The 26,243-nt window shown below is 43.5% G+C and overlaps 1 protein-coding gene across 2 annotated transcripts in view; it reads left to right on the top strand.

Annotated features, from left to right (window-relative positions):
• The window catches only part of TMEM260 (transmembrane protein 260), a 246,464-nt gene that overhangs the window by 132,882 nt on the left and 87,339 nt on the right, over positions 1-26,243 (top strand). For both annotated transcript variants that reach the window (XM_029598248.1, XM_029598249.1), the window contains exon 6: positions 1,425-1,604. In XM_029598248.1, the coding sequence (XP_029454108.1) occupies positions 1,425-1,604 (180 nt within the window). The remainder of the gene's footprint in view (positions 1-1,424; positions 1,605-26,243) is intronic.

Here is a 26,243-nt window from a genome sequence, read left to right as displayed (position 1 = left end):
TTGAAATAAAAAATGTAACTGGAATGAATGAAACTATGAATTATTTGTAATTCTGAATCTCTAAAGTTAAAATAGCTCAAGAAATGCATCTATACAATTAGCTTAACTACAAGCCCTTAGAAAAATTGGGATGTAATACATCTAGTATCATTAAGATATATCATAACAATTTGAATAGAAGTTAAAATCAAATACTTTATAATTGCATTACTTTCTTTTTTATACTTTTCACAAAATAAACCTACTTTGCATCTTTCAAAAACCGCCTACAGCTTGGTAAAGGAGTGGCTGTTTGCATGAGGTCAGTCTTCTTTTCCAAGCTATTAGCAAAGTGGTGGTGATTGGCTGAGGCTGTGGGGGAGGGTAGTTAAGTGTGAAAGTTATCAGATGATTGAGAAGGAAAGAACTGAGATGGAGAACTCAGAGACAGAAGTTAAAGGACTAGGTCAAGGCAGTTTCTATGCTGGTAAAGAGGGGCAAGAGAGCAGAGATGAAGGTCATCTGTATATGTTATGGAAGCAGCCATGCTGTTGAGTAAGAGCAGCAGAGCAGAGTTGAAGGTCGAAATGTCAAAAGTAGAGATTTAGGCAAAAAGAGCATCCATTATACTACTTATGTCAGAAAAATGACAAAAAGGGGTATTGATATAGTACTCATAGCCCTTATTTTCAGACATGAATTTTAATGGAAAGCGATGAAGAGGCAATGAACCACTTTTTGTTGTTGTTCTCGTAAGTTTTTTGTGTTATTTTATGTTATATTTTAACAAATATAACATACTTGAGCATTTGTTTCTGCTACACAGGCAGACACCACAGAAGGAGGAAAACTAGATAGAAGTGCTGTATTAACAGAAAAGAACTGGGCCACAGGATTACAGAAGCATATTTAGAATGGACACAAGGTCATGCTGACACTGCAACAAGTAGCGAGCCCCGAGATAAAACTTACATACAAAGCGAGGATTAATTTACATGCACAGCGATAGCAAATCGACATATGGCCATTCAGATTCATTTTTTATAGTAGAAAGCCAATCATAGAAATTGTGACAATTATGTAACCTAGTTTAGGGGTTGGAATTACACAAGTGAAAAATCCTGTATATTGTTATCAGAAATCATTTGAGAGAGAGTTTTATACTGGTGCTTTGTGTAGCATCCTGCCAGTCTCTCTCTCCATATGCCCCTATTATATTACTTTATAGCATTTAAATAAAAAGCTTTTCTCCACAGCTGTTAGCGCTAAGAGTCTAGTTGAGTGAACCACAGCACCGGAGTTGCCTACCTTAGCTATAAGAACTAATTATAAATTGAGAAATCATACCTGTATAAAATACATTTGATGTCTTTCTAGATCTGTTCTTTAAGCTACTTTGTGGTTGAATTAAAATAAACTCTGCAACACTGGATGTTTCCCTACAGGAATTATCCCTAGCCCATATGCTGAAGTTAAGTTTGAGCTTCTCTGCTGGCCTTTTGCCTTATTTCTATCTGCCAGCTTCATCATACCTCAACTATGCACGTTGGACATGGGGAGACCAGACAACGTTTCAGGGATTTCTGATTCATCTTCTTCGGGAAGAATATGGGACATTCAGTCTGGTAAACCATTTCCTGAAAATATCACTATCCGTTTTCTGAACTTTTGCTATTACAGAGATTTAGCATAAAAATACATCCCTGTTTCTTTCAACAGGATAGATACACTTTCGATTTAATGCATATGTTTTTAGAGTCTTGGGGTCTTTTTCAGGTTCATTTTGTATTCTTGTTTTATTTGTGTGCACATGTTTTTCAGTTTAATGCACATTGTGGTCTAAACAGAAGTCTGTAGCATCCAACTAATATCACTTGTTACCTGATAAATAATTGAGATACCTCCTCTTATCCTCTGCACATACTTACAGGGCTCGATATAAAAAGGTGTGCAATAAAACTGCACTGAAATTCTGTATACAGTTTTTTAAAACTGTATGCCATAAAAAACAAACTAACTCCAGATGTATTAGCATACTATTTTCTTACTGCATCAGGAGTTAAAGCATGCATACACGAGTTAAAATGTGTACTCTGTCTGCCAAGAAATCTAAGAAACATGCCTTAGTGCCCCTGGTATATGAATATCTAACCTTGGATTATTTTGATAGAAGGTGCTATTAGAGTTAAATGCTTCAGGCTTGCATAACATCCTACCAGACCTACATAGTCCAGCACTTATATACCATTTGGAAAAGGGTACAAGGATTCTCCAATTGCCTCTCTCAAGAGGATCAAGGTGAATCCTGCTCAGTGTTGGCTAAAGGTGAGAAGTAGTATTGAAAACCTCTGTAATGATTATGGAAGCATGCAGACTCTCATGGCTGCGGCCATCTTACCTACATGAAGTATAGGAAAGGTTTGACGTACATAGTACTGGAGAGAATCTCTTTGGCAATAAAGTCAGAAAAGCTGTGGATGCCCTCAAAGGCCATCATTTGCTGCTTCACTCTCTCTCTATTGTACCACCTCCAGTTCAACCTTTGCACCAACAAGATATTTGAGTCAGGGACCCAGGAAGGAATATTTCCAAGGTCCATCTCACCCCAGGCTTAATTCTGAAAGTACATAAGAAATTGCCATGCTGGGTCAGACCAAGGGTCCATCAAGCCCAGCATCCGGTTTCCAACAGAGGCCAAAACCAGGCCACAAGAACCTGGCAATTAACCAAACACTAAGAAGAACCCATGCTACTGATGCAATTAATAGCAGTGGCTATTCCCCAAGTATAACTGATTAATAGCCATTAATGGACTTCTCCTCCAAGAACTTATCCAAACCTTTTTTGAATCCAGCTACACTAACTGCACTAACCACATCCTCTGGCAACAAATTCCACAGCTTTATTGTGCGTTGAGTGAAAAACAATTTTCTCCGATTAGTCTTAAATGTGCTACTTGCTAACTTCATGGAATGCCCCCTAGTCCTATTATTTGAAAGTGTAAATAACCGAGTCACATCTACTCGTTCAAGACCTCTCATGATATTTAAGACCTCTATCATATCCCCCCTCATCCGTCTCTTCTCCAAGCTGAACAGCCCTAACCTCTTCAGCCTTACCTCATAGGGGAGCTGTTCCATCCCCTTTATCATTTTGGTTGCCCTAATCTGTACCTTCTCCATCACAGCTATATCTTTTTTGAGATGTGGCGACCAGAATTGTACACAGTATTCAAGGTGCGGTCTCACCATGGAGCGACCAAGAAAGCAAAGAGGTAGGCGATCTATGATACCGTCAGGTGAGCACAAAAGAAATAGATGCCTTAATCTTTTTCAATACTTTATTGATGCAGAGACGTTTCAACTGAAATGCCCGACTCAGGCCAAGTTTCGCAGCTTCTAGCCGCTGCCTCAGGGGCTACAATTAAACAATCAACATTAACCAAATAAATATCTCACAATAAATATATTATTAAGATCTCTTAAATATTAAAAAGAATTTTATGTAAAATTAATAAACATCCTTTTTAAACATTGCAAAGATCTAAAATCAAACCATCAAATCAGTTAGAAAAAAATCATTTAAAAAAACAGCAAATATAATATTAAGATCTCTTAAATATTAAAAAGAATTTTATATCAATTAATAAACATCGCAAAGATCTAAAATCAACAAATCAAATTAAAAAATGAAAAAGTTAATAATAAGATAGTGACATTAGATGAAACTTTACCTCCAAACTTCAAATCACTGATACTGTATAATCCACTCTGATTAAACAATATGCCATCGATGAATGAACAACTAAAAGAGAAACGACCACTTATTAAAAATGTATGAAATCTAAAAAAATCTATTTCAATGTGACAAATTGCCTTCATTATATATGCAAATTTCAAAAAATTCCAAAATATTTATTAAGAAAAGATGATCTAAACTGCAGCTAGTACACCACATCATATTATTAAATTAATAGAAAAAATCTTTTACAACTACTCACGGTGTTATATATCTCATTTCAGCATTATTAAAGCAACAAATCATGAATGAGATCACATTAATAGCATCAATAGCAATGTTAAATCACTAGTGCAAACTTGATCTTTTATTCATGCAAAGTCTGCACATCACTCATGATCATGCCTGTCCTTATGGTGTAACACGACCTCAACGGAAGAGTATATCTAAATACCAGTAGCACTTCTTGAACAATAGTACAGACTTAATCTTCATTTAATACCACATCCACCACCATACTAAAATATATTCCAACTATTCTAAAATGATTCTAAATGTGATCTTTACGTGCAGTTATTTCAAGCCGCGTCTGATCGATCCTTTTAATTTTTAGCGATAAAACATGCATCTGTAAAATTCAATTCCTGCCGATCTGAAAATTATACTCCAATTCCTACCGATCTAAAAAATAAATATATTTATTTGATTCAATTCCTCTCAATGTAAAAATATAGTTAATTTTTTTTAATTTTTAGCGCCAAAACATGCATCTGTAAAATTAAATTCCTGCCGATTTAAAAATTATATTCCAATTCCTGTCGTTCTTAAAAATGCATATGTCTATGTGATTCACTTCTTCACAATGTAAAAACGTAGTTAATAACAAAGAACCAATCGAAGAGAGGGAGAAGGATCAAATGTCCAATCCACAGAGTTTACAACTAGTTAATAGCAAATGACAATATCATACCATTTATTGCTTTGGAATTTCAATCCGCGGCCTCTCGCCTCGCAATGGGCCGCAAGCCTTAGTCAGCTTACAAAGCAAGATATAAGATTTAATCATTTATTGTCATTTTGCTTGTACTAGATTTTATTCTCTTAGTATATATTTTTATCCCAATTTTTGTTTTCAAATCACCCTAAATAAGGTTTAAATGTGAAACCGAAATAGCACTTCTCACCAAGATTAAAAATCTTTCAAATGACGAAATTAGAGAAATGAATACTTAGCCATGCTCAGTGAAGTATTGATGCAATCATTCCCGACATGAATCATGTTTCGATTACGAAAAACAATCTTCTTCAGGGGATATTTCTCAAGCGTATTTTACATATAGCGGCCAACGTTCTTTATTCCCTACCAAACACAAACACAAAATATTACGTCTTAAAAAGTGCACCTATGAAATCCTACAAAACACCCAGTAATCTAACTCACCATCTGATAAGAGTTAATACTCACTGTCTTACATTATTAGAGCAAACTTACCCGGACAAACTCTGTCTCAGCCAATAGTTTCAAAAATGGCGCCAAGGCGTCTCTAGCAAACTCTACACGTCCCAGCTATTTAAATCCCACTTCAGGAACCACCGTCACCGGAAGCCACGTCACCGGGACACTGATAAAACTACAAATCCCACACAACAAGAGTCTGTTATCTTCTGGTCTCTACCAATCAAATCACATTCACACCAACCCTAGAACACGGACCAATCAATCTCTCTGTTTAACCCCTTAGGAACAACAGTATCAAAGAAATATATCCATTTCTGTTCCCTGCGTAAAAGGTAGTTGTCAAAATCTCCCCCCCTATTGCCAGGTATCAGCTGCTCAATTGCCGCAAATCTGAGCGAATCAAAAGAATGGCGGTGCTGCAAACAATGTTGCACTACAGGCGCTTCCAAACGTTGTCTCGCAATGGCACTTTTATGCTCTATAATACGAGTTTTTAAATTACGCTTGGTTTTGCCTATATATAACAGGGGGCACGAGCACCACAAACCATAAATTACTCCTTTGGACTGACAATCTGTATGTGATTTAAATCTAAATTTTCCCTTGGCAAAAAATGGTAAATACTCCCCTGAAAACGATTGTTCACAAACGCTACATTTATTGCAGGGAAAATGACCCTTAGGTTCCACATTATCAACCACAACTTCTGTAAATTCTTCAGAAAAATCAGAACAGACAATCAGGTCTCTTAGGTTCTTATTACGCTTGAATGCAAAGCGAGGAATTTGTTGTAACTCAGGATGTAAACCGAGTATATGCCAATACTTTTTAATGATGTTCTGAACTAGATAAATCTGAGATGAATACGGAAGTACACATGTGGTTTTTTCTGATATAGCTCTGTCAGATGTTAATGTAGACTGAGTTGACAAAAATAAAAGGTCACGATTCACCCACCTTGCACGTTTATATGCCTTTTTGATAATACTTAAAGGATAACCTCTTTGTTGGAAGTTTACCATTAATTGCTTAGCCTTCATTTTATAATCTGTGAGGTCAGAACACAACCTTCTGAGTCTCAAAAACTGACCATAGGGTAAATTTGATCTTAAATGATGCGGATGGCAACTCTCAAATCGTAGCAAGGTATTCTTGTCTGTGGGTTTGCGATATAGGGAAAAACTGAAACCAGTGGTGTGTAATGAAATAGAAATATCAAGATAAGCTATACAAGATTTGTCAAATGTATGGGTAAATTTAATATTTATATCACAAGAATTCAACCACCCCATAAATAATGCAAATCTGTCCTCATCACCCTCCCAGACTATCAGTATATCGTCAATGTATCGACGCCAAAATTTCACCTGATTAGCAAAGGGATTCTCAGAAAGAAATTTCTCCTCAAAGTCCCCCATGTAAAGGTTCGCAATATCCGGCGCCATGGCGGCGCCCATGGCAACTCCTCTACACTGTAGAAAATATTCCTCACCAAATTTGAAAAAATTATTTTTCAATGAAATGTCAGCTAACGCTGAAATAAATGCTGACTGAGTCCTAGAGGATACTTCACCTAATTTTGATCTCACTATCTCAGATGCCTCCCTCTGCGGGATACTAGTGTATAAAGACACTACGTCGATCGTGGCTAATGCCAACCCTGAGTTAGGAAAAAGATGCTGTGTGTGTGTGTTCAATTGTGTCATCAAATCAGATGAATCCCGAATATATGAAGGTACCAGTTTTACCAAAGGAGCAAGAAATTTGTCTACAAAGATCGATAAGGGCTCGAGTAATGAGCCCCTAGACGAAACAATCGGTCTTCCTGGAGGTTTAACAAGTGTTTTATGAATTTTAGGTAAAAGGTATAATACCGGCATTTTCGGGAAATCAACTGTTAAGAATCTCCATTCTCTCGATATAATCCAACATTTATGAGCTCCTAATTCAACCAAAGAATCAATCTCTAGTTTAATAGCAAAAGTTGGATCTTCAGACAATCTTGAATAGTATTCAGGGTCTCCCAATTGACGAATGGCTTCCTCACGGTAATCAACAACATTCATAACTACTATAGCACCGCCCTTGTCGGCAGATTTAATCAATATAGAACTGTTGTATCTCAACTCTTTAATTGCTTGCCGTTCATCATTAGTTAGATTAAACGACCTGTCATCTCGAGTGAGACCTCTGAGAGTATGTAAATCTTTTATGACAAGATCTCGAAAAGTTGCCAGTGCCGGATCCATCGCACCAGGTGGACACCACTTCGATTTGGGCATCACTACAGAGGTATCTGTATTAGATTCAGTAATGCCAGAAAAATAAACTCGTAACCAAAGTTGTCTAATGAACTTATGTATATAAGTCTCAATATCAAATAAATCTAAATTCGAAGTGGGCACAAAGGATAATCCCTTTTCTAACAATGAAATTTGAGAATTAGACAAAACAGTAGAAGATAAATTAACCACTGTAGATTCTTCTAATCCCGATCTAATTGGGACCGGGTCGACCGGACGATTCACTGCCACGTTGTTGTTGGCTTTGTTGCCTCGGTAACCAGAGTTGGAGTTTTTTGAGTCCTGAAACCTTACACGTCTATTCCTGGTTTTGTTACTCGAGTTGGAATTTGCAACCTCTTCGCCTGAAGAATCAGACGAAGATGAACTAGAGTTATCGAAAGTTTTCAAATTTGGATTTCTCTCCCTCTTATAATTCGGTCGCATCCAAAAATAAACAAACCCTTTAGAATAGTCTTTCTCATCACGGATAAATTTATCCAACTTGGCTTGTTTTATCTGAGACGTAAAGGTATCAATAGTTTGATCAATCTCGGTAACTTTATTGGTAAATTCTTGAATAGCCATGTTAATTTTATTCGCCTCTAATAACTGGGTGATCTCTGCTTTAATGGCATCACCAGTGGTCTTAGCTTGCTCAATAATAGCCAACATCAAATCTAATGAGCATTTATTTAGAATATTGTTCCATTTCTGTAAGAAAGCAGAGTCCTCAGTATATAATAAAGGCTCTTTTCTAATTCTCAAACCACGTGGTATCCTCTGGACACGGCAATATTCAATGAGAGTTTGCCCATGCATTTCAGTACGGACAAGTCGTTTTTTTAAATTCAGAACTTGTATCCATGTATCACCCTGAGGTACATCTCCAACCGGAATAGTGAAAAACGCAGGAGTTTGTAGAACTTCCTGTAAGTGCACATGGGAGAAGCTAAACACATCCTGCCAATTGGATGCCATATTGAATATTAAAAATGCCTCAATATAATAGATAAATAATCAACAAAACACAGAAGCAGAACACCTCTCTATTATTATCAAAGAACCAATCGAAGAGAGGGAGAAGGATCAAATGTCCAATCCACAGAGTTTACAACTAGTTAATAGCAAATGACAATATCATACCATTTATTGCTTTGGAATTTCAATCCGCGGCCTCTCGCCTCGCAATGGGCCGCAAGCCTTAGTCAGCTTACAAAGCAAGATATAAGATTTAATCATTTATTGTCATTTTGCTTGTACTAGATTTTATTCTCTTAGTATATATTTTTATCCCAATTTTTGTTTTCAAATGGAAGATATAAGAGCATATAATTCAACTAAAGGATAGTGGATTTACGCTAGGTTTTGAACAAATTAATGTTAGCTAACTAGACGTTCTAAGCAGAGCTCTATGAGTTACAATCAATAATAAAAAAATGTTTATGTATTACCTTAAATGCAATGGTTCAAACCCAGATTTCTGTGACAAACCGCAGTCTCTGCTTGTAGTAAATGTAAGCCGCGTTTCGGTAGCCATTTTTAAAGAGCCAATTTTGGCGCCAAAAAATAATTTTTACAAACATTAAGACTGAATAAAAAAGAAATTGTATTGGTTCAAAATGCATGAAATTAAATCTATATTCATTTGTGAAAATCAATTATTAAAAAGAGTTTTAAAATTGTGAGTTGCTGTCAATCACAAGTGGGCGTGGCTAATGTCCCGATTCTGACATGATCAATAGAATGGTGCACTGAAGTCAAATGGAATGCTCTATTTTACAAACATAAAGACTAAATGAAAAAGAAATTGTATTGGTTCAAGATGCATGAAATTAAATCTATAATCATTTGTAAAAAATCGATTATTCAATAGAGTTTTAAAAATGTGAAGCGCTGTTAATCAAAAAGTGGGCGTGGCTAATGTCCTGATTCTGACATGATCATTAGATTGGTGCACTGAAGTCAAATCTGAGAACAATAATTCGCTTGTGGCAAATAAAAGAAAAATCACTAACTCACTGTAACAATAAATGTGAAAATTGTGAAAAATTTCAGCTTTTCTTAATTGTTATTATGTCTGTCATGTTGTATATCTTATCTTAAAAAATACATATATAATAAATATTAAAATATTTACTAATAACTTTCACACATATAAAAAGTGGTCGTTCTCAATCATCAACTTAAAAATTCTATAATTGATGAATAAAATTGAATTCAAATGGCAAAAAGAACATTGGTTATAAAAATATTATTTATAAGAATACTGACAAATCAGAATCCACATTCAGACCATGCGGCGTTAAGGTATTAAACTCATAAATATATTTTTGCTCAATTTGTAATAGCAATCTATCCAGATCACCACCTCTCCAATTTAACTGCGGCTGTTGGATAACACAAAATTTAAAATCTTCAAATTTGTGACCATTTTCAATAGAGTGATCAACCAGAGGTTTTGAGCTTACATTTCTTTTGATGCTACTTTTGTGTTCTAGAATCCGTTTATTGAATTCTCTAATAGTTTTACCAACGTACAGTTTGTTACATGGGCAGATAGCTACATACACTACACCTTTGCTTTTGCAGTTTGTAAAAGAGAAAAGTTTAAACTCAGCACTACATCCAGGTATTTTCAAGAAACTAGTCTTCATATTGACTTTGCATACTATGCAGTTCCCGCATGGACGATGACCAGGTGGTCTCTTATCTTGGATAATCTTTCTGGATAAAGCAGAGGGTGCCAATATGTCTTTGAGATTTTTATCTCTTTTATTAGCTATCATAATTTTCTTATTCTTAAAAAATGGTAATACTTGTACTATTGGCCAAAACTTCCTTAAAATAGTGCTAATATGATATGACAAATGTGTGAAAGTGATAGGGCAAACTAAACAATCACTAGCTTTACCAGATTTCTTCTCTCCTTTCAATAGTACTCGTCTGTCTTGTTTTTTAGCCTTATTTAAACCATTTTGTACGTAATGTAGCGGATAATCCTTCTCTAAAAATCTCTGTTTCATTTGTGTTGATCTTTCATCAAAAATTTCTTCAGTTGCACAGAGACGTCTTAATCTCAAAAACTGTGAGTATGGGAGATTCTTCAGTAGAGATCTGCTGTGACTGCTCGTGTAGTGTAGCAATTTATTAGTATCAGTCGGCTTTCTAAATATATCAGTGACAAATTTGCCATCCACCAAGTTTACTTGAATATCTAAAAATGAAATGGATGATTTACTGTGATTCATAGTGAATTTAAGATTGAGATCTAATGAATTCAGCCAACTAAAAAACTCAAGTAATCTTTCCATGCTTCCTTTCCACAGTAAAAAAACATAGTCAATAAATCTTTTCCAAAGAAGTATGTTACTAGTAAATATATGTGATCTCAAATTAACTTTTTCAAATTGAGCAACATAAAGGTTCGCAACTGAGGGTGCCATCTTTGACCCCATCACGACTCCTTTTATTTGTTGGTAGATTTTTCTATTGAAGCTAAAAAAAATTTTTGTCAATGCCAAAAAAGCAATATCGTTTAAAAATTCACTCGGAATGCGTTTGTGTTGTACGAGTCTGAAAAAAATGTGTCAAAATTTCTAACGCTGCAGTCTGAGGTATATTTGTATATAGTGACTCTATGTCTAACGTCACCATAATAATGTCCTCATTTAAATCATTGGAAATATTCACTGTTTCTAATGTGAGAATAAAATCTGAAGAATCTCGGATGTAGCTTGGTGTTTCTGAAACATGATTTCTGAGGAAAATATCTAAAAACGAGGAAAGCGGTTCTAATAAGGATCCTATCGCTGAAACAATTGGTCTCCCAGGGGGATTGATTAAAGACTTATGTACTTTAGGTAGACTATATAGTGTAGGCATAATTGGGTTGTCAACTTTTAAATAACTTATTTCCTTACTCGTAAGAAAGCCTCTGTCACTTGCAATCTTAAGTAAAGTATCTATCTCTCCTTTAATTGTGCTTGTTGGATCTTTATCAAGTTTCAGATAAAAAGTCTCATCTGTTAGTTGACGTTCTACCTCTTTAATATAATTTACAGTGTCCATAATGACTATGGAACCTCCCTTATCTGCGGATTTAATCACAATGGAATCGTCATTCTTCAACTTTCCCATTGCTTCTCTTTCTTTTTTAGTTATATTGAAAAATCTTTTGCTCAATTTTTTATCTTCAATCTTTCTGATCTCTTGTAGGATAAGAGTTTCAAAAGTTTGTATATAGGATAAGAGTTTCAAAAGTTTGTATGTGGGATAAGAGTTTCAAAAGTATGGATTTTCACAAATGAATATAGATTTAATTTCATGCATTTTGAACCAATACAATTTCTTTTTTATTCAGTCTTAATGTTTGTAAAAATTATTTTTTGGCGCCAAAATTGGCTCTTTAAAAATGGCTACCGAAACGCGGCTTACATTTACTACAAGCAGAGACTGCGGTTTGTCACAGAAATCTGGGTTTGAACCATTGCATTTAAGGTAATACATAAACATTTTTTTCTTATTGATTGTAACTCATAGAGCTCTGCTTAGAACGTCTAGTTAGCTAACATTAATTTGTTCAAAACCTAGCGTAAATCCACTATCCTTTAGTTGAATTATATGCTCTTATATCTTCCATTCGAATCATGGCATTAACTACGTTTTTACATTGTGAAGAAGTGAATCACATAGACATATGCATTTTTAAGAACGACAGGAATTGGAATATAATTTTTAAATCGGCAGGAATTTAATTTTACAGATACATGTTTTGGCGCTAAAAATTAAAAAAAATTAACTATATTTTTACATTGAGAGGAATTGAATCAAATAAATATATTTATTTTTTAGATCGGTAGGAATTGGAGTATAATTTTCAGATCGGCAGGAATTGAATTTTACAGATGCATGTTTTATCGCTAAAAATTAAAAGGATCGATCAGACGCGGCTTGAAATAACTGCACGTAAAGATCACATTTAGAATCATTTTAGAATAGTTGGAATATATTTTAGTATGGTGGTGGATGTGGTATTAAATGAAGATTAAGTCTGTACTATTGTTCAAGAAGTGCTACTGGTATTTAGATATACTCTTCCGTTGAGGTCGTGTTACACCATAAGGACAGGCATGATCATGAGTGATGTGCAGACTTTGCATGAATAAAAGATCAAGTTTGCACTAGTGATTTAACATTGCTATTGATGCTATTAATGTGATCTCATTCATGATTTGTTGCTTTAATAATGCTGAAATGAGATATATAACACAGTGAGTAGTTGTAAAAGATTTTTTCTATTAATTTAATAATATGATGTGGTGTACTAGCTGCAGTTTAGATCATCTTTTCTTAATAAATATTTTGGAATTTTTTGAAATTTGCATATATAATGAAGGCAATTTGTCACATTGAAATAGATTTTTTAGATTTCATACATTTTTAATAAGTGGTCGTTTCTCTTTTAGTTGTTCATTCATCGATGGCATATTGTTTAATCAGAGTGGATTATACAGTATCAGTGATTTGAAGTTTGGAGGTAAAGTTTCATCTAATGTCACTATCTTATTATTAACTTTTTCATTTTTTAATTTGATTTGTTGATTTTAGATCTTTGCAATGTTTAAAAAGGATGTTTATTAATTGATATAAAATTCTTTTTAATATTTAAGAGATCTTAATATTATATTTGCTGTTTTTTTAAATGATTTTTTTCTAACTGATTTGATGGTTTGATTTTAGATCTTTGCAATGTTTAAAAAGGATGTTTATTAATTTTACATAAAATTCTTTTTAATATTTAAGAGATCTTAATAATATATTTATTGTGAGATATTTATTTGGTTAATGTTGATTGTTTAATTGTAGCCCCTGAGGCAGCGGCTAGAAGCTGCGAAACTCGGCCTGAGTCGGGCATTTCAGTTGAAACGTCTCTGCATCAATAAAGTATTGAAAAAGATTAAGGCATCTATTTCTTTTGTGCTCACCATGGAGCGATACAGAGGCATTATGACATTTTCCGTTCTATTAACCATTCCCTTCCTAATAATTCTTAACATTCTGTTTGCTTTTTTGACTACTGCTGCACACTGAGCCGACGATTTTAAAGTATTATCCACAATGATGCCTAGATCTTTTTCCTGGGTGGTAGCTCCTAATATGGAACCTAACATCGTGTAACTACAGCAAGGGTTATTTTTCCTTATATGCAACACCTTGCACTTGTCCACATTAAATTTCATCTGCCATTTGGATGCCCAATCTTCCAGTCTTGCAAGGTCCTCCTGTTATGTATCACAGTCTGCTTGTGATTTAACTACTCTGAATAATTTTGTATCATCCGCAAATTTGATAACCTCACTCGTCGTATTCCTTTCCAGATCATTTATATATATATTGAAAAGCACCGGTCCGAGTACAGATCCCTGAGGCACTCCACTGTTTACCCTTTTCCACTGAGAAAATTGACCATTTAATCCTACTCTCTGTTTCCTGTCTTTTAACCAGTTTGTAATCCACGAAAGGACATCGCCTCCTATCCCATGACTTTTTAGTTTTCGTAGAAGCCTCTCATGAGGGACTTTGTCAAACGCCTTCTGAAAATCCATATACACTACATCTACCGGTTCACCTTTATCCACATGTTTATTAACCCCTTCAAAAAAATGAAGCAGATTTGTTAGGCAAGACTTCCCTTGGGTAAATCCATGTTGACTCTGTCCCATTAAATCATGTCTTTCTATATGCTCTACGATTTTGATCTTGAGAATAGTTTCCACTATTTTTCCTGGCACTGAAGTCGGACTCACTGGTCTATAGTTTCCCAGATCGCCCCTGGAGCCTTTTTTAAATATTGGAGTTACATTGCCCACTCAGTCTTCCAGTACAATGATTTTAATGATAGGTTACAAATTTTAACTGATAGATCAGAAATTTCATTTTTTAGTTCCTTCAGTACCCTAGGATGCATACCATCCGGTCCAGGTGATTTGCTACTCTTTAGTTGTCAATCTGGCCTACTACATCTTCCAGGTTCACAGTGATTTGGTTCAGTTCATCTGACTCATCACCCTTGAAAACCATCTCCGGACCTGGTATCTCCCCAACATCCTCATTAGTAAACACGGAAGCAAATAATTAATTTAGGGCCTCATTTTCCATTATCGCAGTGGTAACGCATTGTTACCGCGTGCGATAGAAATCGGGGGCGTAGCCCATGCAAATAGGTGTATTTTCGTGGTTCGCGAATGTTTCGCCGCACGCGCTACTATCGCGTGCGGCGAAGCTGTTTCGCGTGCGGCGAAACAAATATCGTAGTACGCGATGAAAAGTTCAAAATAATATCGCGTACCGCGCCGTTGCCGCGGTACGCGATATAAAATGAAACCAAATACCGCGTCACGCGATAATGTGTCTGGTATAAAACCTGACTTCCTGCCCCTCCTCCTTTGAGGGTTTGGAAGGAGTGTTGGATAGAGAAGTTAGGTGTTGGTGGTATAGAGAAGTGGTTTAGAGAATTGAATACTGAGTGCGCTGTCCTGTGTTTCTGTTATAATTTGTTACCCTTTACCTTGTGTCTTTTGTAATCTGTGTTTGAGTGCAAGTTTGTTAGTCAATTTGTATGTCCATCTGTGTGGAGGAGGGGGAGGAGGAGGAGGAGGAGGAGGAGGAGTGGTGGTGGTGGTGGTGAGGAGGAGGAGAGAGGAGTGTGTTGGTGGTGGTGGTGGTGAGGAGGAGGAGAGAGGAGTGTGGTGGTGGTGGTGGTGGTGGTGAGGAGGAGAGGAGTGTGGTGGTGGTGGTGGTGGTGGTGGTGAGGAGGAGAGAGGAGGATGGAGCGTGAGAGGAGTGGCAGGAGAGGAGAGAAGAGGGGTGTTGAGGGGAGGGGGATGGGGAGGGGGAGGGAGGAGGAGGAGGAGGAGGGACGTAGGGGACTGAGGAGTAGGAGCAGGGACAGGGACAGGGGTAGTGGGAGAGATAGGCAGGAGGGAAGAGATAGGAGGGAGGGGGATGGGGTGAGGCAGGATAGGATGGCGGGAAGAGGTAGGGCTAGACAGGCAGGGCAGAGGGAAAGGGAGTGGGAAGTGCAGGGTCAGGTGGGGGGGGGAGGAAGGGAGTGGGGAACCTGGGGGGGGGGAGAGAGAGGACAGGGAGGGAAAACCCTCCGGAAGTGGCACCCCAACCAGGCAGCCAGGCCAGGGTCAGGCAGCGTGCCCTCAGGTTCAGCCAGGAGGACAATGACATGCTCATCGAGGGTGTCCTGCGCCACTATGCGCGGCTGTTTGGGAACCTGTCGGTGAGGACCAGCAAGGCAGCAAAGGCCGAGATCTGGTCCAGCATAGCTGGGCACATACAGCGGCAGAGCGACATCCCTCGCACCGGGGAGCAGGTGGCCCACTGCTACCGCGACATTAAGGCCCAGCTGAAGACCCGCATCGCTGACAGGAACCAGTACCTGAAGAACACAGGCGGACGGTCCCCATGCCCCATCCGGTTCACCCCAATGGAGCAGCAACTGATGGAGCGGCTGGGACCAGATGTCTTCGAGGGATTGCATCCCCACCTGGATACATCCCACCTCGAAGATGGTAAGCTGCCCTCTGGCCCCCCCCCCCCCCCCCGTGAACGGTCGTGACACAATGTTTAGGCCAGGTTTCAGTTTCTGTTACCCATGTGCTCTGCAGAACTGTAGTGGCCCCCCCTCCCCCAGTCAGCAAGGGGCAGGCAGCAGGGTGCAAGGCATGCTGGCAACAGCTCACTGTCTCCATTAGGGCCAGGCCCTAACTGACACAGTGAGCTGGGCCCAGAAGCCTGGCCTGTGCACAGGCCAGGCTTCTGGGCCCAGCCCCCCTCCCCCAGTCAGCAAGGGGCAGGCAGCAGGGTGCAAGGCATGCTGGCAACAGCTCACTGTCTCCATGAGGGCCAGGCCCTAACTGACACAGTGAGCTGGGCCCAGAAGCCTGGCCTGTGCACAGGCCAGGCTTCTGGGCCCAGCCCCCCTCCCCCAGTCAGCAAGGGGCAGGCAGCAGGGTGCAAGGCATGCTGGCAACAGCTCACTGTCTCCATGAGGGCCAGGCCCTAACTGACACAGTGAGCTGGGCCCAGAAGCCTGGCCTGTGCACAGGCCAGGCTTCTGGGCCCAGCCCCCCTACCCCAGTCAGCAAGGGGCAGGCAGCAGGGTGCAAGGCATGCTGGCAACAGCTCACTGTCTCCATGAGGGCCAGGCCTCAGGCCTCAGCCCCACCACCCATGCCATGAGGAATGTCCCAAAGGACTCAACTGTACTGTATATGCAGAATGACATGTTGGTTTTACATTAGCTGCCCCTGTGTGACATCACAGTAATATGACAGAACAGCTGTGTTACTGATGCAGTATATCCCCTTTCTCCCCAATCTTCCTACAGAGCCATCTGGTCCCAGGCAGCAGCCCTCTGATGACAGCTGGGAGGGCCCAGGTACAAGCAGGGATCCACCAGGGCTCAGGCGGCCGCCCATGCTGACGAGGCCATTCTACATGGACGCGGAGACACAGTGGTCAGAGGAGGAGGAGCAGGAGGAGGAGGTGGTGCAGGCTACAATGCCACCCCCAGGCAGCCCCTATACCCTGACTGAGGCCTTTGAGGAGTTCGAGTGGGGCCACCCCCACACTCCTCTGCGGGCAGCCATCCCGGGGAGCTCAGTGGGTACCCCACCCATCCCGGACACACCAGTGATGTCCCCAGTCAGCCCTGCACTGGAAGCTGGGCCAGCAATGGTCATGGGACATCCCCCTGGCCCGGAGGAACCGCCAGCAGCGCCACCTCTGCAACCCCAGGTGCAACCAGTGGCTGACGCAACGGTGCAACAGGTGGCGCTGGGGTTACGTGCCCTGAGGCGAGCATGGAGGCAGCAGAGGCAAGACCTCCACCTGATGACAGCAGCGCTGACAAATGTAGGGAGCAGCCTCTCTGCAGCAATAGGCACGCTTAGCACCATCATGATGCAGATTGTGCAGCGGCTGCCGGACGTGCAGGCATCCTCATCGGCAACCTCAACGCCCCAGCCAAGTCCCTCAGTGTCCCGAGGCCGCAGGGGCCGTCCACCGAAGAAGCTGCCACCACCCAGTGGACCATCTGGACGTGGCAAGGGGCCCTGAGGGGACCAACATGCCCATAAATGGGGTATGGGCAGGTACACCCAATCAACACTGTGATGCACACCCCCACAGAGGGGCAGTGCCGTCGAGATGGAAGAACATGTCCTGCTGGCTGCTCCCCACAGAGGGGCAGTGCCGTCGAGATGGAAGAGGATGTCCTGCTGGCTGCTCCCCACAGAGGGGCAGTGCCGTCGAGATGGAAGAGGATGTCCTGCTGGCTGCTCCCCACAGAGGGGCAGTGCCGTCGAGATGGAAGAGGATGTCCTGCTGGCTGCTCCCCACAGAGGGGCAGTGCCGTCGAGATGGAAGAGGATGTCCTGCTGGCTGCTCCCCACAGAGGGGCAGTGCCGTCGAGATGGAAGAGGATGTCCTGCTGGCTGCTCCCCACAGAGGGGCAGTGCCGTCGAGATGGAAGAGGATGTCCTGCTGGCTGCTCCCCACAGAGGGGCAGTGCCGTCGAGATGGAAGAGGATGTCCTGCTGGCTGCTCCCCACAGAGGGGCAGTGCCGTCGAGATGGAAGAGGATGTCCTGCTGGCTGCTCCCCACAGAGGGGCAGTGCCGTCGAGATGGAGGGGGACGCACCATGCAAAGCTCCCACCCACCTGCTCACCTGTTCCACCGCCATCCGCTGTGCCACTCTGCTGTCTCCCACCGCCATCCGCTGTGCCACTCTGCTGTCTCCCACCGCCATTCGCTGTGCCACTCTGCTGTCTCCCACCGCCATCCGCTGTGCCACTCTGCTGTCTCCCACCGCCATTCGCTGTGCCACTCTGCTGTCTGCCACCTTCTGTTTCAAGAGCTGCACAATCTGGCAGTGTGCTGTAGGATGACCGGTCTGCTGACGGCATGTTGATGCTGGTTGTGTGGTGCAATCTGTGCCTCATGTCTCCAAACGCCATGTGCTGCTGTGTCCTCCTGGGCCTCCGCCTGCTGCTGCTGCTGCTGCTGTGTCCTCCTGGGTCTCCTGCTGCTGCTGCTGCTGCTGTGTCCTCCTGGGTCTCCTGCTGCTGCTGCTGCTGTGTCCTCCTGGGTCTCCTGCTGCTGCTGCTGCTGTGTCCTCCTGGGTCTCCTGCTGCTGCTGCTGCTGTGTCCTCCTGGGTCTCCTGCTGCTGCTGCTGTGTCCTCCTGGGTCTCCTGCTGCTGCTGCTGCTGCTGCTGTGTCCTCCGCCTGCTGCTGCTGTCTGGTCCTGACCCTTCACTGCTGTAGCCTGAACCGTCATGTGTTTGCCTGCTGCCTACATGCTGAACCGCTGGGTACCTTGTCTGCTGGCTGGCCTGTCAGGCTGTCCTCTTTCAGTGCACTCTTTCAACATGGACTGCCTGGGGCCTGGACTTTCACTCTGCTGGCTGGCCTGTCAGGCTGTCCTCTTTCAGTGCACTCTTTCAACATGGACTGCCTGGGGCCTGGACTTTCACTCTGCTGGCTGGCCTGTCAGGCTGTCCTCTTTCAGTGCACTCTTTCAACATGGACTGCCTGGGGCCTGGACTTTCACTCTGCTGGCTGGCCTGTCAGGCTGTCCTCTTTCAGTGCACTCTTTCAACATGGACTGCCTGGGGCCTATGCCTGTCTACTCATTGTATACTGACCAGCGGTAAACTATGTATTACAGTATCCAAGCTATTGGGGTGCCACTTCCTGTTCCTAGGTAATCATGCTTTGCCAGTACTGATAACACCCACTACCAGCATATGTGTGAATACTGCTGATGGTGGAGTGATGTAGTCCGGATTTGGATCCCTTTGGATCCATTAGCTATCTAGTACTTGCAGATAATGAATACCTAGGAACATCAATTGTATGCTGTTACTGCTCACATAATACTTGACTATACCCTGCTGAATGTTGTCAGGAATAAATATCCTGTTTAACCTGCCACCTATTGTGTCGTTGTTATGTTCCTAATGTGCTGTTGGTGTCCCCCCGCCACACCTTGCATGCTATATCCCACATTGCAGCAATACAGAGTGTCCAAACTGTCCCCTGCCTGAGGGTCACTATTGCTACATGTACACCTGTCTGCCACATACCTTACAGAGTCAAACATAGGGCAGTACCAGACATGTCCCTGACAGTAGAAGAGGTATTGTTCCTCAGTACAGGGAATGCACAGTAATGGAGTCTGCTGATGTATGCCAGCACTCCTGATCTGTGAGGAAAGGGGAAGAGGTGGGCAGCTATGTCTTGCAATAGCACTGCTCATGTCATGCACTGATGTTGGTGAGGAGGCCAGACATGGATATCTGACCAGGGTTCAGTATGGTACCTATCTGTGCATGACCCACACCATGTAAGTAAGGCGAACTGATGCTAAGGTACTAGCCAACTTTGCTTCCTAGATGGTCTCTCACCTATGCAGGTAACTGGATGATAGCATCCAGCACTGCTGGGTGACTGACCGAGAGGTTGGCATGCACGACATCCATGATAGTGGTAGGGCATGCACACTCTTAATTTCCAGGCACCACTGGCATACAATACTGTGTAGGCCTTTCCAGCTGTACATGCGAAGCATGTACCGTGTGCAATCCCATATATCGTTGTGCATCCCCACCATGGCAGCATGGTTGTGTGCCAGGAACGCCATCCTATGGGCACGCTTATAGCATGAAGGTTGTGGGCCCCTGTCAAGTGTGGGAGGGGAAAGGTAATGTGGCTATCTGCATGCTGTGTATTACAGCAGTTGCACTGACTGTCAGCAGCCAGCTAAGTGGGCTGTTAGTTGTACAGAGAGGGGACAATATTAATGGCAACATGTCATACCTGTGTACAGGGTGCACACAGTGTAACACATGGTTAACAGCCCTTAAGTGTGTTTAGCGGGTGTCCATGTGCACACTGATGTGGTGACTGCTGTTGTGCAGTCACTGTTACTCACCCATGTAGGAGTTTGTGGGTCTGAAAGGTGCAGATATCACAACAAGGGGTCCCCATCCATAGTGGCACACATCCCTCTGGTGCCATCTCCTAGCTGTGGGGTGTGCATGGCTCCTCCATTACCTGTTCCAATGGTGGACATGGCCCACCATCTGATGGCCCACACTGTGTGGTCCACAGTCCTACAGTGTCTTCACATATGTAAGGTCACTACACACACATATGCCAGCCACTCACCAAGGTGGACTGTCCTTGGTGATAGGGCATGTTGATTGGCTAACCAGTACAGGGCAGTCACAGGTATCGGTCAGTTGTGACAGATATTTGTTAGACATAACTGTCCCTCAAAAGTGCAACAATCATTCACATGCTGCAGAACCCCAGTGGACTTTCCTTCCTACAGGTGTGCAGTTGCGACAGTTACAGGTGAACAATGTTGCTCACACATCATTTTCAGCAGACATTTAACACAGACTGTGTGACCTGTGTCACCATCATGTTATGTAGCCACCTCACACCCATTGTGCCACAAACCCTGTCGTGTAGCTCCTGTACCTGCAAGCCTTTTTTGAGGGACATAATGTGGATGGGACGCCTACCCTCCCAACGTACCAATATGGGTGCAGCTATGTCACGCGGAGGGACATGTAGGTCCATGTGTGGCCCTTATTCCCTATATGCCTGCACACAGCGCAGTTAGCAGTACTGGTACCACCACTGTGCACCAGCTCCTGTGCACTACATACTTGGGAAGCAAGGTAAAGGGGTCTCCTACACATATGGCCTGTCAGGCAGTGCCACAGGTCATTCAGCATGTGGAAACAGTAATGTTCTGCTGATAATGATGTGTGTGCCACATTGGTTAGCTGTCACCGTCTGACTGACCAGCACACCTGTAGGGAGGGAGGTACACTGGGGTTCTGCAGCATGTGAATGATTGTTGGCCTGTTCTAATTCAGTAGATTATAATGAAGATCTGTATCACTGGGTGTCACACACTTCTGTACTCATGGCATTACTAAGGACTCTGTTGGTGCAGCCATGGAGGACACAAACCCTGACTGATGGTTGTCCACTGTACGTGGACATCAGGAAGCTGTCACCTGTCGAACGCTTGCCATACATGGTGTACAGTGTTGCCTCCATGTCCATGGCACTGTGTGGCCTGTGTATGCACTGAGGCAGAGGCCAAGTGCAACAATGAACACTGTGATGGTATTTGTCAGCGCCCTTAGGCACATCTTGCTTCACTGACACATTCCACCTCATTAAGAACAGGTAGCCATGTCAGAACATACAGCATATACCGTGCAGCCTGTTTAACGTCTGCATACCCAGCTAGTGGAAACCAGGACCATACAACTGTGGTGCAGCAGGTAGCACAATTGTTAAGGATGCACATGTGCTTGGCCAAGTGTGAGGTATTTGAACACTGTGAGCAGCCATGGCAGGGGCTGATGGCACCGTTGGCCCTCCTTATATACCCTTGTGGAAGACATCGCTGGGTGCAGCCAGGTCACATGCTGCCAGACAGGTAGACAATCTGGCAGTGTGCTGTAGGATGACCGGTCTGCTGACGGCATGTTGATGCTGGTTGTGTGGTGCAATCTGTGCCTCATGTCTCCAAACGCCATGTGCTGCTGTGTCCTCCTGGGCCTCCGCCTGCTGCTGCTGCTGCTGCTGTGTCCTCCTGGGTCTCCTGCTGCTGCTGCTGCTGCTGTGTCCTCCTGGGTCTCCTGCTGCTGCTGCTGCTGTGTCCTCCTGGGTCTCCTGCTGCTGCTGCTGCTGTGTCCTCCTGGGTCTCCTGCTGCTGCTGCTGTGTCCTCCTGGGTCTCCTGCTGCTGCTGCTGCTGCTGCTGTGTCCTCCGCCTGCTGCTGCTGTCTGGTCCTGACCCTTCACTGCTGTAGCCTGAACCGTCATGTGTTTGCCTGCTGCCTACATGCTGAACCGCTGGGTACCTTGTCTGCTGGCTGGCCTGTCAGGCTGTCCTCTTTCAGTGCACTCTTTCAACATGGACTGCCTGGGGCCTGGACTTTCACTCTGCTGGCTGGCCTGTCAGGCTGTCCTCTTTCAGTGCACTCTTTCAACATGGACTGCCTGGGGCCTGGACTTTCACTCTGCTGGCTGGCCTGTCAGGCTGTCCTCTTTCAGTGCACTCTTTCAACATGGCCTGCCTGGGGCCTGGACTTTCACTCTGCTGGCTGGCCTGTCAGGCTGTCCTCTTTCAGTGCACTCTTTCAACATGGACTGCCTGGGGCCTATGCCTGTCTACTCATTGTATACTGACCAGCGGTAAACTATGTATTACAGTATCCAAGCTATTGGGGTGCCACTTCCTGTTCCTAGGTAATCATGCTTTGCCAGTACTGATAACACCCACTACCAGCATATGTGTGAATACTGCTGATGGTGGAGTGATGTAGTCCGGATTTGGATCCCTTTGGATCCATTAGCTATCTAGTACTTGCAGATAATGAATACCTAGGAACATCAATTGTATGCTGTTACTGCTCACATAATACTTGACTATACCCTGCTGAATGTTGTCAGGAATAAATATCCTGTTTAACCTGCCACCTATTGTGTCGTTGTTATGTTCCTAATGTGCTGTTGGTGTCCCCCCGCCACACCTTGCATGCTATATCCCACATTGCAGCAATACAGAGTGTCCAAACTGTCCCCTGCCTGAGGGTCACTATTGCTACATGTACACCTGTCTGCCACATACCTTACAGAGTCAAACATAGGGCAGTACCAGACATGTCCCTGACAGTAGAAGAGGTATTGTTCCTCAGTACAGGGAATGCACAGTAATGGAGTCTGCTGATGTATGCCAGCACTCCTGATCTGTGAGGAAAGGGGAAGAGGTGGGCAGCTATGTCTTGCAATAGCACTGCTCATGTCATGCACTGATGTTGGTGAGGAGGCCAGACATGGATATCTGACCAGGGTTCAGTATGGTACCTATCTGTGCATGACCCACACCATGTAAGTAAGGCGAACTGATGCTAAGGTACTAGCCAACTTTGCTTCCTAGATGGTCTCTCACCTATGCAGGTAACTGGATGATAGCATCCAGCACTGCTGGGTGACTGACCGAGAGGTTGGCATGCACGACATCCATGATAGTGGTAGGGCATGCACACTCTTAATTTCCAGGCACCACTGGCATACAATACTGTGTAGGCCTTTCCAGCTGTACATGCGAAGCATGTACCGTGTGCAATCCCATATATCGTTGTGCATCCCCACCATGGCAGCATGGTTGTGTGCCAGGAACGCCATCCTATGGGCACGCTTATAGCATGAAGGTTGTGGGCCCCTGTCAAGTGTGGGAGGGGAAAGGTAATGTGGCTATCTGCATGCTGTGTATTACAGCAGTTGCACTGACTGTCAGCAGCCAGCTAAGTGGGCTGTTAGTTGTACAGAGAGGGGACAATATTAATGGCAACATGTCATACCTGTGTACAGGGTGCACACAGTGTAACACATGGTTAACAGCCCTTAAGTGTGTTTAGCGGGTGTCCATGTGCACACTGATGTGGTGACTGCTGTTGTGCAGTCACTGTTACTCACCCATGTAGGAGTTTGTGGGTCTGAAAGGTGCAGATATCACAACAAGGGGTCCCCATCCATAGTGGCACACATCCCTCTGGTGCCATCTCCTAGCTGTGGGGTGTGCATGGCTCCTCCATTACCTGTTCCAATGGTGGACATGGCCCACCATCTGATGGCCCACACTGTGTGGTCCACAGTCCTACAGTGTCTTCACATATGTAAGGTCACTACACACACATATGCCAGCCACTCACCAAGGTGGACTGTCCTTGGTGATAGGGCATGTTGATTGGCTAACCAGTACAGGGCAGTCACAGGTATCGGTCAGTTGTGACAGATATTTGTTAGACATAACTGTCCCTCAAAAGTGCAACAATCATTCACATGCTGCAGAACCCCAGTGGACTTTCCTTCCTACAGGTGTGCAGTTGCGACAGTTACAGGTGAACAATGTTGCTCACACATCATTTTCAGCAGACATTTAACACAGACTGTGTGACCTGTGTCACCATCATGTTATGTAGCCACCTCACACCCATTGTGCCACAAACCCTGTCGTGTAGCTCCTGTACCTGCAAGCCTTTTTTGAGGGACATAATGTGGATGGGACGCCTACCCTCCCAACGTACCAATATGGGTGCAGCTATGTCACGCGGAGGGACATGTAGGTCCATGTGTGGCCCTTATTCCCTATATGCCTGCACACAGCGCAGTTAGCAGTACTGGTACCACCACTGTGCACCAGCTCCTGTGCACTACATACTTGGGAAGCAAGGTAAAGGGGTCTCCTACACATATGGCCTGTCAGGCAGTGCCACAGGTCATTCAGCATGTGGAAACAGTAATGTTCTGCTGATAATGATGTGTGTGCCACATTGGTTAGCTGTCACCGTCTGACTGACCAGCACACCTGTAGGGAGGGAGGTACACTGGGGTTCTGCAGCATGTGAATGATTGTTGGCCTGTTCTAATTCAGTAGATTATAATGAAGATCTGTATCACTGGGTGTCACACACTTCTGTACTCATGGCATTACTAAGGACTCTGTTGGTGCAGCCATGGAGGACACAAACCCTGACTGATGGTTGTCCACTGTACGTGGACATCAGGAAGCTGTCACCTGTCGAACGCTTGCCATACATGGTGTACAGTGTTGCCTCCATGTCCATGGCACTGTGTGGCCTGTGTATGCACTGAGGCAGAGGCCAAGTGCAACAATGAACACTGTGATGGTATTTGTCAGCGCCCTTAGGCACATCTTGCTTCACTGACACATTCCACCTCATTAAGAACAGGTAGCCATGTCAGAACATACAGCATATACCGTGCAGCCTGTTTAACGTCTGCATACCCAGCTAGTGGAAACCAGGACCATACAACTGTGGTGCAGCAGGTAGCACAATTGTTAAGGATGCACATGTGCTTGGCCAAGTGTGAGGTATTTGAACACTGTGAGCAGCCATGGCAGGGGCTGATGGCACCGTTGGCCCTCCTTATATACCCTTGTGGAAGACATCGCTGGGTGCAGCCAGGTCACATGCTGCCAGACAGGTGCACCCTCATAAGGTCCAGTACCTGTAGGCTCCAGGTGTACATCTGCATGGGATCATGCTTGAGGGCCAAAGCAAGAGTGGATGGTGGTGAGGGGGGGGGGGGTGTGTGTAATGCAGAGCCTAGGTACCACCTGTACCCCGAGATGCCATCCTGGTATGGGGTGCTGCAGTGGGCAACACCATCATTGTCAGATAGTGGCAACACAGCAACCTGTCCCAGTCACACAAGCTGGGTGGGATGGGTTTGCATATCTTGTGGCCAGACTGGGGGGGAGGCATGGTTATGGTCAGAGCGCAGACCAATCCTCAGCCCAATCGGTCACCTTCCTGCCCTGTGTACCATTATACCGTACAGTATGAGGGCGACAGGCCACTGTATCCTACATACTTTAAGAGCCACACATGCTTCCTGTATGAGGAATCCTTTATTTATTGTAATTATTTATTTCAGTTTGTTATATCCCAACATTCCTGACAATAGTCCCATCATGCTGGTTCACATGACACAGGAGTGCAAAATAAGCTTACACTTGAACAATAGTGCAGAAAAACCTGTTACATGTAACAGCGGAATATAGAATATGGAGTAAGAAGGCAACATATGAAAAGGAAAACAAGATACGTATATATAATCACATTGTCAGAGGTAGCTAATAGTCCTAT

This window comes from Rhinatrema bivittatum, chromosome 4 (assembly GCF_901001135.1).
Source record: "Rhinatrema bivittatum chromosome 4, aRhiBiv1.1, whole genome shotgun sequence".
NCBI classification, from domain to species: domain Eukaryota; kingdom Metazoa; phylum Chordata; class Amphibia; order Gymnophiona; family Rhinatrematidae; genus Rhinatrema; species Rhinatrema bivittatum.
The sequence above is the reverse complement of the archived record's forward strand: the minus strand, read 5'-3'. Positions and strand labels throughout refer to the sequence as shown.